This window comes from Oratosquilla oratoria, chromosome 1 (genome assembly GCF_046742065.1).
Source record: "Oratosquilla oratoria isolate Oo_2021 chromosome 1, ASM4674206v1, whole genome shotgun sequence".
In the NCBI taxonomy this organism is placed as follows: domain Eukaryota; kingdom Metazoa; phylum Arthropoda; class Malacostraca; order Stomatopoda; family Squillidae; genus Oratosquilla; species Oratosquilla oratoria.
In genome coordinates this window covers 100541353-100559632 of record NC_134777.1, presented here as the reverse complement: position 1 = coordinate 100559632, position 18280 = coordinate 100541353, and the positions used below count along the sequence as shown (strand labels likewise).

General features: G+C 38.9%; 1 protein-coding gene across 1 annotated transcript in view; it reads left to right on the top strand.

Moving 5' to 3' along the window:
- Positions 1 to 1021, top strand: part of LOC143029149 (tRNA endonuclease ANKZF1-like) — a 1758-nt gene extending 737 nt beyond the window's left edge. The window contains exon 1 of the mRNA XM_076191620.1: positions 1 to 1021. This exon is cut by the window's left edge and continues 737 nt beyond it. Within this exon, the coding sequence (XP_076047735.1) occupies positions 1 to 1021 (1021 nt within the window).
- The last annotated feature ends 17259 nt before the right edge of the window (positions 1022 to 18280 follow it).

Here is an 18280-nt window from a genome sequence, read left to right as displayed (position 1 = left end):
GCAGCATGTACAAGAAGTACTTCAATCATGGCAAGGACATTTGAACCAGAGCCACATTATTATGCTTCGAGCAACAAATACAAATAAAAAGGTCATTTTTGGTGGACCAGACCCTCCACTTAAGGCTGATGATTTACGGATTAGAACCATACCATTCAGCACAGAGAAACCAACTTTTAAGGAGGTGCGGAGAGTGCATACGGTATTATCAGAGATCACAGTTCATGGAACAGAAGATGACTTCCAGTCAGAAATAGCAAGTAGAGAGAAAACCCTCCCTGGAAAAAATGTCTTGAAACCATCATCTCCAAAAAAGAAAATAAACGAAGTTAAGGAAAAGAAAGTTATCAGACATCAAGAATCTTGTACCTTCAATGGAAGTGATGATTCGTCTCTCAGTGAAGACTCTGAGTATGGACTCTGTGTGAGCACAAACAGGTTCAGCCCCTTGCAATTGGAAGAAATGGATTGTTATATTCCCAAAAACAAATCCAAAAGAAGACCTCATAAGAACAAAAGACAATTACCTAAGGAGAATTCTAAAGCTCAGAAGTCTCTGCCAGAAGTGAGGAATTTACTTTACACAGCATGCAGGTCAGGAGATATAAATACTTTGAAGGCTATTATCACGTATGCACATGATTCAGAAGGTGACCAATTTGAAGGTATTTTGAGTCATGAAGTGAGAGAGTCAATCAAGGCATGTCAAGAAGCTGTCATTCCCCGATCTTTTACTTTTGGGAAAGATGAACTTTCTCTTCTTCATATTGCTGCCACAGCCTGTCAGAAAGACGTTATCTGGTATCTAATGGAAAATGATTGTGACCCAAGTATTAAAAGCAACAAGGGAGAGCTGCCATACAAGATGACAACAAATAAGCAAATACGCAACACCTTCAGACGTTTTATGAGTACATACCCAAGTAAATATGACTACAAGGAGGCAGGGATATTGAGTGCTCTGTCTGAGGAACAAGAAAAGGAACAAGCAGCTCGGAAGGCAGAAAAGAAACGTGTATAGAGAAAGGTTAAGCGGGAAAAGGAAAAGGAAAAAAAGAAAATTGAGGAAGACAGAAAAACGGAATTAGCACAAAGAAATACTTTCTTATCAATGACTGATCGAGAAAAGAGGGCACTTGCAGCAGAACGACGACTTGCAGGACAGCAAGAGAGCCAGCAAAAAGCAGCAGACAGGAGTTAATGCATTTCCCAACAGAGGTGTTTCCAGTGATGAATTCCACTACCTAGATTACATTTTTTGCTCAGTGTCCTGTGTGAAGGAGTATAAAAGCAAAAATAAGTCAAACTGAAGGAAGTAAATTATTGTCTGTATGACTTCAAGCTAGCAGAAAACTCAGGAATTACCTCATCTGCTTGAATTCCTACTGACTAAGCCCAGGGGTACTCAAACTGGGGTTCACACGAAGTTTTGTAGGGGTACTTAGATGGCTGACGAAAAACGTATTTTAAATAGTGGTAGTTGTGGATTATGAAATTCCGTGCTAGCAGTGTGTGTTCCTTCAATCTCACTGTTCTACGCTGGTTTCTAAATTAACAGTGTTGATTACCAATAGTTGAATCGGGTGTGTGTGTGTGTGTGTGTGATGTTTCTTCTCAATAAAGTCATTAACATTTGAATAATTTTCTAATATCCTTTGCAGAATTATTGTACTTTTATGAGTTAGTCAATAAATTACCATTCTCTTCATTGTCAGATTATTGGGGGTTCGGGAAGATGATCTTATAACTCAGGGGGGAATTAACGAGAAAAAGTTTGAGAACCCCTGTACTAAGGGATGCCCATGAACAATCTTATTCCTTTGGCCCACTCTCCTGATGCTGAGTTATTGCTACTTTGTCATGTAAACAATGTGAATTAAATATTTACACCAGTCAATTTTTTTTTTATCTAATGTGTCATATACTGCAATAAACATAAAAAAGGTGTTGTGTTTTTGTAATTGTATATGTATAGCGCTATATAGTTACAGATATAAGATAAAGTGTAGTGTTCTATTTAAATTCAAAACAGTTTTCTGTTACTGTATTCCAAAGGTAGGAGAAATAGTATAAGGTAAGTAGAGTAAGCTTCCCGTATTTAGTTTATTAGAGACCGCTTTGATTTTGTTGTTGTTAATTTGTATTTTCTCTTTGCCGTTTTTATTGCTAAAGGAGGAGCGAAATGGCTTGTGAAGGTTGCGTGAACCTAGAAGTCCGTCTCAAGATGTGTGAGGAGGAAATTCGTCTTCACAGGAGTGCGCTCCGTGAGAAGAGTGAACCCTCCCCACAACCCAAAGAGCGTTCCACTTCTTCCCCTACTGTCACTGCCGTGAGCGAGTGGCGCTCCGTGGGGTCCTGTTTGTCGAGCCCGCGTTCGGTAGACGTGTGCCCTGTGGAGGAACCGCTGGCTCTAGCCAATCGTTTTGCTCTACTGGAGGATGAAGTGGCTGAAAACCAGGAGTTCTTGGTGGTGGGGGACTCCATGGTGCGAGGCTATGACGACATCCTGCAGCGGAAGACTAAGCGACGTTGCAAGCTTGTATGTCAACCGGGCCGTGGGATCGCCGATTGTACCCAGTCCATCAGGGAGCAAGGACGGAAGAACACGGTTACGATTGTTCATACGGGAAGTAACGATGTAGGTAGGGTCAAGATCGAGAGAATACAAGGTCTACTCAACAGCTAACCAGTATTTAGGTCGTTTGCGCAGTGACGTCACTAAAACTACCTGGCCGAGGGTTCGTTGAAATTCCGGCCTCAGTCCAGGTGTGGCTGGAGTCGGGAACGTGTCTCCGATTTCTTTTAGAATATTTATGCGTAACTAAAATAATTATGCCGTCCCATTGTGCAGAAAAACACATGTGAAAGGGTCTGAAATAACTTACCATAGATTTCCAGAGGATGAATATGTGAGAAATAAGTGGATTACGTTTTGCAAACGAACAGATAGTTAAATATCTACATTTGAATTAAAACTTTGTGATTGTTTATATTAACCCATCAAAATATAATACAATAATTACACAATAAAAGTTGTTGCACTCAAAATTCAGTCGTCATCCATGTAATATACATGGGTCGTTGTTACAAAAAATGAAATGTCAGTGTTTCATGTAAACAAATCGGAAATGTAGTATTTACTTACCGTGTTTTATACTAAATTTGTACCTAATTTTGTTATTTCTTGGGATATTGACATTGGATGGAAATAAGAATAATTAGTATTTAACAATGAAATAACGTAGACAGTGTTAAAAAGTAATGATAAAAGGAAACGCCCATATTGGGTATTGGGTAACCGTACCACCGAAACAGGGATATGTATTGTTTTTAAACAAGTGGCATGCTGTCATCTATATATCATCGATAATTCATGCCATATCCTTTAAGTTTGGCAAATCGTTTTCTTCATAGACAAAGATAATTGTTTGTGGTAAATGGATTCATAGACTTGGATACTTGTTTGCCCTCTACACAAAGATTAACCTTTAAATTTCTTTATTAAATATGTCAAAAATAAACCACAAGAATATTTTTCCAAAATGGAACCCCCATTTTAACGGTTGCAGAACATGAAATAGGTAAGTCTCCCATAAAATCTTTGGTGCCTGTACGTTTTCTCTTTTACCTAACATTTTCACTTACGTTTTCACCATTTTCTCTGTGGGCTCCCCTTCAGATGACGTCACAACATGCGCGTGAGTTGACCTTGTATTCTCTCGGTCTTGGGTAGGGTGAGATCAGAGGAGCTTGTTCGGAATTACAAGGTCCTCCTTCAGGAGATGAAGGAACGTGGGAGCCGTCACGTAGTCTGTGGGATCCTCCCGAGGATCTACGCAGGCTCGTGTTGGAAGAGTAGAGCCATAGGGATCAATGATAGGATATCGCAGTTGTGCACACAATTGGGATACCACTTTCTTGATCCTTGGTATCTCTTTTCTAGGCGCCATGACCTTTACGCTTCTGATGGGATCCACCTTACCCGCAGAGGCAAAGATGTTCTTACAAACCTCATTGTGGGAGTTTGTAATGAATTAGTTCCTTTTTTAGGGTAGAAGCCCAAAGGGAAGGGGAAATACAATGTACTTGGGAAAACAGTGTAGAGTATAGCATTAATGTAGAACAATGTGCCAGTATAGGACAAAATATAATTTTAGGATATAATGTCGCTAGAGGACGAAATGTTACATTAGGATGTAATGTCATAGGACAAAATGTCACAATGGGATGTAATGACAGTGGTGGACAAAAGATCACGATGGGAAGTAATGATAGTGGAGGACAAAATATCACGATAGGATGTAATGATAATGGAGGAGAAAATATCACGGTAGGATATAATGTCAGTGGAGGACAATATATAATTTTAGGAAGGGATACCGGACAGAATGTCAATGAAGGCCAAAATATCATGATAGGATGTAATGTCAGTGGAAGACAAAAGATCATGATGGGATGTAATTATTGTGGAGGAAAAATATCACGGCAGGATATAATGTCACTGGAGGACAAAATATAATTTTAGAAAGGGATGCCGGACATAATGTCAATGAACGACGGGAGGCCGGCGTGAATCACGGTGACGTAGGGTGCAAAATGTACAAAAGAGATCGGATGACCGTGATCGACCAGATGTCCGTGATGGGGGAAATGTTAATTTTGATGGGAGAAATGTTAATGAGGCATTGAATGTCAATGAAGGACCAAATAATGATATAGAGCAAGGTATAAATAAAAAACAAAATGATAATGTAAGACATGATATTGAAACTCAAAATGTGCCAAAAAGAAATAATGACGAGTTTCTTAAAACCATGTACTTTAATGCTCGTAGTATTAGGAACAAATATTAAGAAATATAGGCGTATGTCAAAAGCGAAAATCTCGATATGATAGGAATAACTGAGACATGGTTAAATGGTACAGAGTTCGAAGCTGAATTTAATATTGCGGGATTTAAACACTTTCATCAGGATAGAAACCACAAGAAAGGTGGGGGTGTTCTGCTGTACGTTAAAAACAATGTTCATGCTTGTGTTTTAGAGAAAGTGAAACAGGATGCATATGATAGTTTGTGGGTTGAGTTAACCAAAACAAATGGACAAAAAATGAATATAGGTGTAATACATAGGCCAAAGACATTATCATTAGCAGACGACAAACTGTTATTTCAAGAACTGTCTAGTTTCTGCAGCCGGGATTTATTGATAATGGGTGACTTCAATTTTACTGACATTGATTGGATGACCCTTGAACATGGTCATATGGGTAGTCGCTTGATTGATTTTCTTGGTGACAATTACTTAATTCAGCATGTAAAAGAGCCCACAAGATATGGAAACTTACTCGATCTATTGATCACTAGCCGCGAAAGCATAGTAACTGATGTAGAAGTAGGTGAATCTGTTGCAAATAGCGATCACAACTTAGTTAGATTCAAACTCCTAAACAATTTTAGAATAGATACTTGTGTTTCTAAAATACCCGATTTCAGTAAAGCTCAGTTCATAGGACTACGTCAGGAGCTTCAGCTTACAGATTGGAAGGCAAAATTAAACGAAAGACCTGTAGATCAGATGTGGGAAATATTATAAAATACGCTCACTAAGATGATTCAGACTTACATTCCTTTTAAGGACAGACGTCCCCCAAATCAGGCTCGCCCAAAGTGGCTCGACAAAGAAACTGAAAAAAGTATTGCCAAAAAGAGACAGGTTTATAAGAAATATAAGTGCTCGGGTGTATCTAATGACTATGATTTAAAAAAGACAATAAGAAAAAGAAAACGACAATACGAAATGAACATCGCTGATAAATCCAAAGAGAATCCCAAAGAATTCTATAGTTACATTAGAGATAAAAAGGTTGTTAGGAATCACATTGGTCCACTATTATCTGCTGACGGTCAACTTGAATATAACACCAGGGCCTGACGGTTGGCATCCAAGGATCTTAAAGGAAATGAAAAATGAGATTGTTGTTCCATTAGAAATTATTTTCAAGAAATCCATCATATCCGGAGATGTCCCAAGAGAATGGAAGCTAGCTAACGTTACTCCCATATTCAAAAAAGGTGACAAAAAGAAGCCAAATAACTATAGGCCTATAAGTTTGACTTCAATCGTAGGGAAAATAATGGAAACTATCATCAGAGATGCTATCGAACATCATTTAGAAAGTAACCGTTCGATAAATGATAGCCAGCATGGTTTCAGACGGAAACGTTCTTGCGTGATTAACTTTCTCGAATTCTACAACACAGTTATCTCGAATTATGACAAAAGAAACATTAATATATCTAGACTTTGCAAAAGGTTTTGATACCGTCCCACACGAAAGACTACTTACTAAATTAGCTTTACACGGAATAAGTGGTAGCCTATTAGGTTGGACTAGTAATTGGTTGAATGGTCGAAAACAGAAAGTTATTTTAAATGGAAAAACTTCTAGATGGAAAAATGTTACAAGTGGAGTTCCTCAGGGTTCCGTTCTTGGGCCACTTCTATTCATAGTATATATAAATGATATAGACCATGGACTAAAATCTACAGTTTCCAAATTTGCTGATGATACAAAACTGTGCGGAGTGGCAAATGATCACTCAAACCAATTAGATATTCAAGAAGATTTAGATCAATTACAGCAATGGTCTGAAAAGTGGCTAATGAAATTTAACACAAGTAAATGCAAGGTAATGCACATAGGTAAAAATAACAGAAAGTACGATTACAAGTTATTTGGAAATTCCTTAACAAAAGTGGATAGTGAAAAAGATCTCGGCGAAATTATCAGTAACGACCTCAAATCATCCAAGCAGTGTATTTCAGCCTCTGAGAAAGCAAATAAGATTGTAGGACTGATTGCGCGATCTTTTGATTTCAAAAGTCCATCACTCATTAACATACATATACCAAGGCTTTTTCCACCTTACAAGGGGGGTAGCAAAAAAGAAAATGGCACAAAATCACTCCCACGCATTCCACCCCTGAATACACTCCACACCCCTCCACCCTCCCTCTTATCTTAGCACCTCCTGAATGACGGGTCATCCCTGCACCTTGTCCACTGCCCTGGGTCAGAAGCAGTGTCGCAAGACACAGCACATCCACAGCAAGGCCGCTTCATTAAATCGGCGACCCCCCTCTCCGTCCCCCATTGCATAAAATGAGAGGACGGGGAGAAATCCCTTCGGGCTGCGTCAAATTTTGCTCACACATACTACCTCACCCCCCATCCACCCGCCCATTCCACCTCATGCTATCCCAACATCATCCATATACAACCATTCTCCATTCACCCCGGTCTTCTGTCCTCTCCCGTCCTTCCTCAACAGACATTCCCCTCTTCCCCAAAGCCCCCTTCACCCCATCCATCCACCTCATCCTAGGACGTCCCCTAATGTTCACTCCCTCCACATCTGCCTTCCACACCTCTTTTACTAGTCTTTCTTCACTCATTCTTTCCATGTGTCCAAACCATCCTAATATTCTTTCATCAACCCTATCTCCCAGCTCATTTTCCACCCCTGTTCTCCTCCTCACCTCCTCATTTCTCACTCTATCTTGCCTAGTAACCCCCATCATACTTCTCAGACACCTCATCTCAAACATATTCAAACTCCTTCTCTCTTCTTCTCTTATGTTCCATGTTTCTGCCCCATACAGTACTGTTGGCACAATCACTCCTACATACAGTCACCTCTTAGCATCCATTCCCAAATGTCTATTCCTCATTACACTCTTTAATCCACCAAGGCATTTACTCGCTTCTCTCAATCTACATTCTACCTCCATTTTCACTCCACCTTTCCCTGCCACATTTGCAGCCAAGTATACAAACTATCCACTTCCTCCAGTCGCTCTCCCTTAATGCTCACTTCCAGTCTACTGCCACTTTCACCCCTTGTACATCTCATCACCTTACTTTTACCCACATTTATCTTTAGCTTTCTTCTATCACATACTCTCCCAAACTCTGCCACCAACTTCCTCAATCCCTCCTCCGATCCTGCCACAAGCGCAGTGTTGTTCGCAAACAACAGCTGGCTCACCTCCCACTTTTCTCCATTTTCTTTAACCATCTCCAATCCCTTTCCCACTACCCTTGCATTTACCTCTCGCACCACCCAATCCATATATAAGTTGAACAGCCAGGGCGACATAACGCATCCATGACGAAGTCCCACCTTTACCTCGAACCACTCACTCGCTCCATTTCCAATCCTGACACAAGCTCTACTATTCTCATAAAAACTCTTGACAGCTCCCAGAAGCTTTCCTCCTATCCCGTATATCTGCATAACCTCCCACTCATTAACAAGCTATATAAATCGTTAGTTCGTCCACATTTGGAATATGCTGTTTCCGTATGGTCACCTAATCTCATTAAAGACATTGATAGACTGGAAAAAGAACAACGGCGAGCCACAAAACTGATTCCAAATATCAAAAATAAATCATACGAAAATCGACTAAAACATATCAATCTGTTTTCCCTAAAAAAGCGTAGACTCAGAGGTGACTTGATACAGGTCTTTAAGATTTTAAAGGGAATTGACAACATCAAAAGTGACAAAATTTTCACATTAAATGAGAATCAGACAAGAAACAATTATCTCAAACTGTCCGGAAATAGATTCAATTTGGAAGTAGGTAGATACAACTTTGCCAACCGTGTAGTTAATTAATGGAATAAACATCCTGCACAGGTAGTGCAATGTAGTTCAGTTCGAAGGTTTAAAAATCATTTAGATAAACACCTAAGCAAGATGCTGTAATGATTATAATTATAATCTATTTTATATCATTTGTTTTTGTTTTGTTATCATTTGTCTGTCTGATTTTCATTTATTATTAGTTGTATGTCAATTTACTATTATTTACTATTCACCTGTTTGATTATTATTTAACTATACCTATGCATTTATTTATGTATTTTATTTGTTATTTACATTGTTATAGTTCGAAGGTTTAAAAATCATTTAGATAAACACCTAAGCAAGATGCTGTAATGATTATAATTTATTTTATATCATTTGTTTTTGTTTTGTTATCATTTGTCTGTTTTATTTTCATTTATTATTAGTTATATGTCAATTTATCATTATTTACTATTTACCTGTTTGTTTATTATTTAACTATACCTATGCATTTATTTATGTATTTTATTTGTTATTTACATTATTATAGTTTTTATTTATTATTTACATTATTATAGTTTTTATTTATTGTTTTATTATTATTATGCTTTTTTTCGCATCCGACCTAGATATGGACCAAAAGGTCTCTAGCGTATCAGGACAATTTCCCCCGGACGACAATTGCCCCCCGTAATCAATTGCCCCCTGGGACAATTGCCCCCTAGGACAATTGCCCTCTAGGACAATTTCCCCCGTTGTCAATTGCCCCCTGGGACAATTGCCCCCTAGGTCAATTGCCCCCTAGGTCATTTACCCCCGGAAGACAATTTCCCCCATTGACAATTCAACTAAACTTGTAAACCTACTGTAAACCTTGTAAACTTGTAAACCTACTTGTAAACCCACTGAATACCTCCTACGAAGTTTATTACTTCAAGTGATCTTTATTACTTCGAATAGTGATTGTGTCGTGTTGTGTACGTAATTGTACGTAATTCCTAGAGCCCGAATTTCTAGTATTTATTCTATTATTGCTATTACGACTATAAATCCAAATAAAATTTTGCATTTATTGCAAAAAATGCTACTTTACTATATACGCTATTTTGACCAGACACAAAGGCAAAAAGTAGTCTGGAAGAACAGTATAAAAGAACCCTCGATGGGCAAAATTTTCTTCTTTATGATTCTGACAACTCTGTTGGTGAGCGCAGGCCAAGAATTCTAATTTTCGGAACGTATAGAAATGTAGAAATGCTATCTTCTTCTCTTCATTGGTTTATAGACGGAACATTTAAAACAGTTCCTCAGATTTTTGCCCAACTATATACTATTCATGCTTTGCAAGATAGTCGTACAGTACCTCTGATTTATGCTCTCCTCCCCGATAAAAGCCAAGCCACATATACAACTTTTTTACAAGAGCTGAAGAAATTAAATCCTAATTTATCTCCAGTCAGCATAATGGTCGACTTTGAGAGAACCATGATCAATAGTTTGCATGCTGTGTTTAACCGTACAAAAATAAAAGTTTTTTTTATCCACTTTTGCCAAAACATTTACAGAAAGGTACAAGCTTCAGGCATGCAGCAAACCTATCTAAATGACCAGGAGTTTACTCTTAGCATGAGGATGCTCGCCGCATTAACTTCTGTGCCGACTGCTGAAATTGAAGAAACGTTTGATAAACTGCTGGGAATTATGGCTCCGGACAGTCAGCCAATACTTGATTATTTCGAAGAAACTTATATTGGACGACCTTGTAGGAGGAGAGGGCGACGAGAACTAATGTTCGACATGGCTCTGTGGGGCATGTACAACAGAGCGAAGGAAGAGCTTCCAAGAACAAACAATTGAATCGAGGGATGGCATAGGAAATTTTCTTGCCAGTACCGGTTGCTACCATCCCAATATTTGGATTTTTATTTCAAAACTCCAGAAATAGTAGTCGCTTCAAGAGTTTCGTATCAGAGTACAGCCAGCATTGCAAACAAGGCATCACGGAAAAGGTATAAGATTGCTCCCAGCGAATAGTCAGTTTAGTGAACGATTACAACAGAAAGATTTTTGATTACTTAAGAGGAGTTGCGCATAATCTAAGTTTTTATATAAAACTAAGCTTATTTCTATTCTTTGCAGCTAAATGTATTTTACTCTTTGACTTTAAAAGTAAAGTTTTGAATAAAGTAAACTTTATATTTGTATTTTTTTTAATTGTCAACGGGGGAAATTGCAACTAAAAGTATTTTCACTCTTTGACTTTATAAATCAAGTTTTGGGTAAAATTAACAGGGTACAGTCTGCGTTGAGTCACAGTATCTTGTTTAGTTGAATTGTCAACGGGGGTAATTGTCTTCCGGGGGTAAATGTCCTAGGGGGCAATTGACAACGGGGGAAATTATCCTAGAGGGCAATTGTCCTCCGGGGGAAATTGTCCTGGAACCCTCTTGTCGGCATGCTCCGCCTTTGTAATCCTTTGTAGTCTCTTATATGTGGGGTGACGTGTTTGAATGTGATGCAGTGTTTGATGAGATCTTGAATTTCTGGTGTGAAATTTGGTTTTGTGATTTTCTGTTGCCATCAGGAGATATATTTTTGTTTGCGTTTTATATGGTTGTGTTGAAGGTGTGCACAGTAATGTCTAAGTCTGTGATTGATGTTTTGCTTATTGTCTCGAAATCTTGTTCTGCATCTCCAGTGAAAGCTTCTCAGTTTGCTTTTTCTTTTGTAATTAATGCATGTGTTTCTGTGGCCAACTGGGATATATCGTTTTTTAGTGGTGATAATGATTGTAAGGTGGTCGAATCCAAGGACTCTGACCACTTTCCAAGATGAGGGGATTAAACATGGGAACAGGTGATGTCAGGAGAGGAAGAGGTGTAGAGGACTTGATGGTGATATGTATGTGATTATGGATATTGTTCATGGTGGTTAGTTAGTGTGTCAAGATGTGCCTGCAGATCAAATTCTATGTTCGTGTTGGAGTTGTTGACATACCAGGCAGACAACTTGGCTTTGATGCCACCACCCGTGGGGATGATGGTGAGTTGGTCGAGGTTAGGCCTGAAGTTGCTGGGAACTGTTGGGGATGATTGCGGGGAGATGGAAATGTCAACTATTGTGATTGTGGGTTTGTTACCTGTTCAGATTTGGACTGATTGGATTTCGGTTGTGTTGTCGGTGCGATTTAATGATGGTAGTTGTGTTCACAAAACAGATGGATTGGTGGACCAGGGTGACGAGGTGATGGGTTTGGAGCATGTCGGACACGTGTAATTTGTGGTGGGTCCAGTGTTGCTCCCTACCTCTCCAGCTAATAGGAGAAGAAGAAGAATGATCGCCGGAGAATCACCTCTTGGTAAAAAAAAAAAAAAAAAAAAAAAAAAAAAAAAAAAAAAAAAAAAAAAAAAAAAAAAAAAAAAAAAAAAAAAAAAAAAAAAAAAAAAATCTGAAAGTCTACCTTTGGGTAAGGTTTGTGGTACTTGCCCCCGGGTAACCGAAGCTGCTCCAAGGGATTCGTGCCATCTGAAAGGGTGGCAAGGCCTTCTTGTGGCGGTTTACCGGTCACAAGTATAAGATCATCTTCACAGAGTCGGTCCTGTTCTCAACTGATTGCTGTCGCGTGGCTCTCGGCGGGAGAATCTTTATTGAGTCTGACACTATGCAGCGAAGGGTTTTATTCTACGGCCTCGACCCACTCAGCAAGGGGTCTCCCTCTCAGATGTGTTAACTTGAACAAAATCTTTTGATTGCATCACTTCTTGGAAGAGGCGACTGCAAATCCTTCACTATAGCCCTGCCCTCAGTTGGGAATATATTTCTTGTCTGTGTTTTATGTGTCTTGAAGGTGTGCACAGTAGTGTCTATGTCTGTGACTGATGTTCTGTTCAGTGTATCGAAGTCTGGGCGTTAGCTATAACGAAATCTGTAAAAAATTGTCTTCGGATCAAAGTGGTTAATTCCTGCACACAAAAAAGTCGAGAAGCGTTAACCATAACAAAATCAATAAGGGGTACCAAAGTAGTGAAGGGGTTTCTTAAGAAAATCCTGACCCGTTCAGAAAGGGATTATATCCTCAACATAGAAATAATACAGAAGTAAATCAATCTAAAAAGAAAAAATACCCTTACATTGACTGGAAGAAACTGTAAGAACTGTCATTATAGCGAAGTAGTCAAAAATATATAAAACGTCTTATTTATAAGATTAAGTACAAATAAATTTCATCAAACCGAATAAGATTGTCTGGTGGAAGACGAAACATCATTAGAGTAGACGTTGAGACTTCAAGGATTAATTGTATGAGTTGCATAATGGATAATAATTCGTCATTTCAGACTCCGCCCTCTTCTGACGACGGAGACACAAAGGCCTTCTATTCACCATTCAATGTCTTACGGGAAAAGATCTTGCCACTGTCCTTGGATTTTGTTTACATATACATGCCTACATACATGCATACATATATACATACATAGATACATACATACATACATACATACATACATACATACATACATACATGCGTACACACAAACACGGAGGCTAGGGCATTGGAAGGGCGGGAGGACTCGAGGCGTCGAGAAAGACTTTGGTAGGTTTGAGGCTAATTGTGATTAGTAGCACAAGTACTATTGTTCCCTTAATCAAAAGAAGCACCGTCCAATTATCAGTCAAACCCCGACCCTGACCTTTAAACAACACAATACAGTGATCAAACCATACATTGATCCCAGCGACCTTTAGCCTCTAAATTATCAAAGATTTCTTTGGTGTCCTTGAGCCTTCCCTCCCTCCCTTTTCCGGTTTTGTAGCCTACTAAGTATTTCAGCGGCTTTGACCCATCGTTTTTCGATCATATTTCCGAAATAACTATTCACATCAGCATAATATATTAACACAGCTTTATTCACACCCTGCCCTAATTTTTGACGTTATAGTGCATTCACAAGTGTATTTATTTACGGCGTTTACTCTTGACATCATATGTCTCGCAGCCGACACCCGTGAAGTAAATCGAACAAGTGAAGTTGTGATGTCATCACAAACTACCCCGTGTATCCCATCCTCCTCCCCTTCCCTCCTTCCTCCCTCCCTATTTCCTCCCACCTCCTCCTCCTCCCCTCCTCTCTCTCTCTCTCTCTCTCTCTCTCTCTCTCTCTCTCTCTCTCTCTCTCTCTCTAAAAAAAATGTAATAATAATCGAATACCATGCACCCGGAAAGGGAATTCAATAACAAGTTTATACATATGATGAATAGGGAAATTATGGTAATAACTGGACATGCATTTTATTTCATTCCATACCACTATGGATAAATAGTCCATCCTCGTCATCGCTGTCCATGGTGATGATGACGGGTTCCACACTTTCATGTATGTTGTCCGATGACCAGTACTCTTCTTCGAGCGATCTGGACCTTCTCACAGCACCCGCCCACACCTCCTTGGTTGCGATAAGCGAGGTAGTTTGTGATGACATCAGAACTTCACTTGTTCGATTTACTTCACGGGTGTCGGCTACGACACACTTAATATCAAGAGTAAACGCCATAATTAAATACCCTTGTGAATGCACTATAACGTCAAAAATTAGGGCAGGGTGTGAATTAGTCTGTGCTAATATATCATGCTGATGTGAATGGTTATTTCAGAAATATGAGCGAAAAACGATGGGTCAAACTCGCTGAAATACTTAGTAGCTGGACGTCGAATCCTTATTTTTAGATGTATCAACTGATGAACCCATGACTCTTATCTGTCTAAAGGTTTACCATTCCCTTGGAGATCCAGCACTTACCATTCTTAAGGACATTTTGTGTAAACTTCTGCAGATCTGAACTAAAGAAGCCCAATTTCACGGGCTCTACTAGAAAATGCGAGTGCAGGTCGATGGTGTCGGGATAGGGTCCACACTTAGACCACTTTTCGCCTATCATTATATGGGTTCGTTGTAGTGGAAAATCTTTAAGGAATACACTGAGCTGCAGCCGCCAACCTATGCACGGTACATAGATAACGTATTCTTTAATGTGAAAATCTGAACCTATTACCCCAACTTGTCCAGCTTTCCCAAGTCAATTCCTCTCTTAACTTTATATTTCAAGCAGAGAATAATCACATATTCCCCTCCCTAGATGTTTACGTCAGTGTCCTCATTTTTCATGAATGCCCTTCCATTAATATCCAACTAATGCTTACTACAACGCTGCCAAGCAACACAAGGCCTCACCCCAAAACGAATACAAAAAACAACACAAGACCAACTTCACCTGACCATCCAGAAGTTTTACCATACCACACCATGACTCACAATCTTACAGTTCCCACTGTGTACGAAGTCATCTTAAGTGCCCTATCCCATTGTATAATTCATGTGTATGTACCCAGTTGTCCCCCATTTTTGTAATTGAGGGGCTGACCTGGGGAGTACAGTTGTCGAAGGCCTGGTAGCCAGCGTATGGCTCCTGAAACCGGACTGGAAGTCTTCTGTCAGAGGTAGTCTGGTACCAGACTAGAAACTTGCCTCATAGACCTACGTTGACAGTAGAGTCGATGATGGCCAACACGAAGACCTTCTCTAGGTCCAGGAATACATCAGTGACTACAGTCATCATGCAAGTCTGAGCCAAGACCACTAGACAAAGCTTCCTCAAGCTCAAGACTTATGCCTTCTGTGACCAGGACATCTAATGTCAACGTTTACATGACCTTACGGATTGTCTCACAAAGAACAGACTTCGGCAGCGAGTTCTCGAGCATCTCCCGCCATGTCGCAAACAGCTGACTCGTGGCAGTCAACGTCCTGAAATCCCTGACCTTCAGGCGGTAATGAGAACTCCGTGACTTCCGACCCTGTTGATGCTCTTCATGATAACATGGAGGCAGCGTTCTCCTGACGAGTCTCCTCCTACACCCACCCCTTGTGTCAACACACTTGTGGCCACCTAGGAGAAAAACCTTTGGCAATGCCTTAGCCCTTAAAAAAAATGTAAATCCCCAACCGTGAAGATGACCATTTATGGTGAAGAGATATCTCGGAAGATGAAAACTAGGTTTTTGTATTTGCACTGAAGATGTAATTATACGAAAGCGCTCTGTTTCGGTAGTTTACTTTTCCTAGTGGTTACTTACTTACGCGCGCGCGCGCGCACACGCACACACACACACACACACACACACACACACACACACACACACACACATATATATATATATATATATATGTATATATCACTGAGACAAAATGTTGTTGCGCATTTGTAAATAATAATCACGAAGAACCAACAGTCGGAATAAAAGGAAACTTTAGAAGAAAGTGCAACTTCTATATTTCGGCTAATAGATATAGCCCTGTTCAGGAGGAAGAGGGCTACAGATATTAGCCGAAATATAGAAGTTACACATTCTTCTAAAGTTTCCTTTTATTCCGACTGTGAGTTCTTCGTGAATATATATATATATATATATATATATATATATATATATATATATATATACAGTATGTGTGTGTGTGTGTGTGTGTGTGTATGTGTCTGATTCACTATGGTCTTGGATCACGTGTTTGACTCGTGATCGACATCTATTTCCCGCTCGGAAGAGAGCTCAGAGCTTATAAATGACCGATCTATGTGTAATGCTGTGACCTTTAGACGCGCACACACAGACACACACACACACACACACACACACACACACACACACACAAAATAAGTTTTGGAGTAACGACTCGCAACGCAGTGATACTGAAATTATTTCAGTGTGTGTGTGTGTATTTGTGTGTATGCGTGTGCTCGCGTGTGTGTGCGCGTGCGATGTGTGTTTATGTGTGCGCGCGTGTTTGTGCGCGTTTGCGTGTGTTCGTGTGTTTGTGCCTTTATTTAAACACAGACACACACACACACACACACACACACACACACACACACACACATATATATATATATATATATATATTTATACATATATATACACATATGTATGTACATATATATATATATATATATATATATATATATATATATATATATATATATATATATATATATATATATACAACTAGTATTGAAATCTACAGCATTCTGGCAATTGATAACCTTTTTAGTATTTTCTAGATTTCTAACAAGGATACGGTCATTTGGGGGAGTGGGCAAAGACGTTTGTTCGTGAGTCTCATACTTAAGTAAATCTATGTTCAAGTCACCACAGAGATATACGTTTTTATTTCTAAATGGAGTTATGATTTCTTCAAGCATATTTGTGAACTCATTGATGTTTGTGCCTGGCTTTCTGTAAATACTTGTTATGACGGTATTTTTTTTCTTTCTTTTTACTGCAAATCTCAAGAGCTACGCAATCAAATAGGTTTTCATGCGAATTAGTGGATTGATTTATTAGTTTGCATGAAATTGATTTTTTTATGAAGATAGAGACTCCGCCGCCTTTTTGGATCTGTCTATTAACACTGTAGGGAGTATAGTCTTGTAGGAAGTTTACTAGACATCCTGGGTCAATCCATGTTTCGCTTATCACTATAACGTCAAAGCTTTTATTGAGTAACTTGAGATAACAGTCAATTTTCTGATAATATGCGTTTAGGCTCCTTGCATTAATGTGAATTAGTGTGAAACCATCAATATCACGAAATACTGTGTCAAATTGTGTATCACTAAAGTAATCGCTCTCTTTTGTTAGTTTTGAGTAGAAAATTAATTTGGGGTCAGTTTGGGTATTATTGTGATTAAATATCGAAAATTCCTTTTCTGATATTTTGTCTATTTCTTTATACTTCTTAATGGCGGTATATACATCCAGGTTTTCTTATGCGAGATATGACGCGGAAAACAAAAAAATTATTTCTGTGTTTGAGATGGCATGATAGGGAAATGTTATTGAGCAGTCTGCAGAACTAGTTTTTGAAAATATTGGGGTTATTTTTGGCAGTATTTACGGGTATATTTGCACACATGAAATGATGTAAATGTTTGCATAATAATGTACATTTGAGGTGATTGGTAGGGACAAGGGTATGGCATGAAGAACAGTTTTTTGTTATGTTTGTTTTTGTTTTTGTGTTAGTTGTAGTGTTCATGGTTATGTTTGTGTTAGAAGATTAAGGAATGTGAACTATTGAAATTGAACTAATTGTTCAAGATTACTTACTTGATGTACTTTTTCATCCTTGCACTTGATATACACCTTGCAGTCTCTTGTCCATGTCGAGATGATCTTCCCTTGTTCTTTAAGTATATTGAACTTAACATTGAAAATATAATTTTGATATCAAATTACATTTGCTCCTCTTTTTCTATATTACTTGAAATGACCTCCAAACCAGTAATATCAAAAGTCCTCCAGAAGTCTGTACCATGTTGTCACTTTACGAGTGATTGGTTCTGCACGAGACTGAAGTATTACAAAATGACGTACTGATAGTTGAAACAAATTGTAATTACACACGTGTCAAATTCGAATAAAAAGTTAGTAAGGCATCAACTGATATTGATTGTTTACTGTCATAAAAGATTCATGCTCGTGGAGGGGACGTTATTCAGCACCCGAATTGTTAAATCCGAGATCTTGTGTCTTCGGTCCTTTTCTGAATTAAAAGGATCCCTTGAGAAGACCTGTTAGGGGAGAAGCA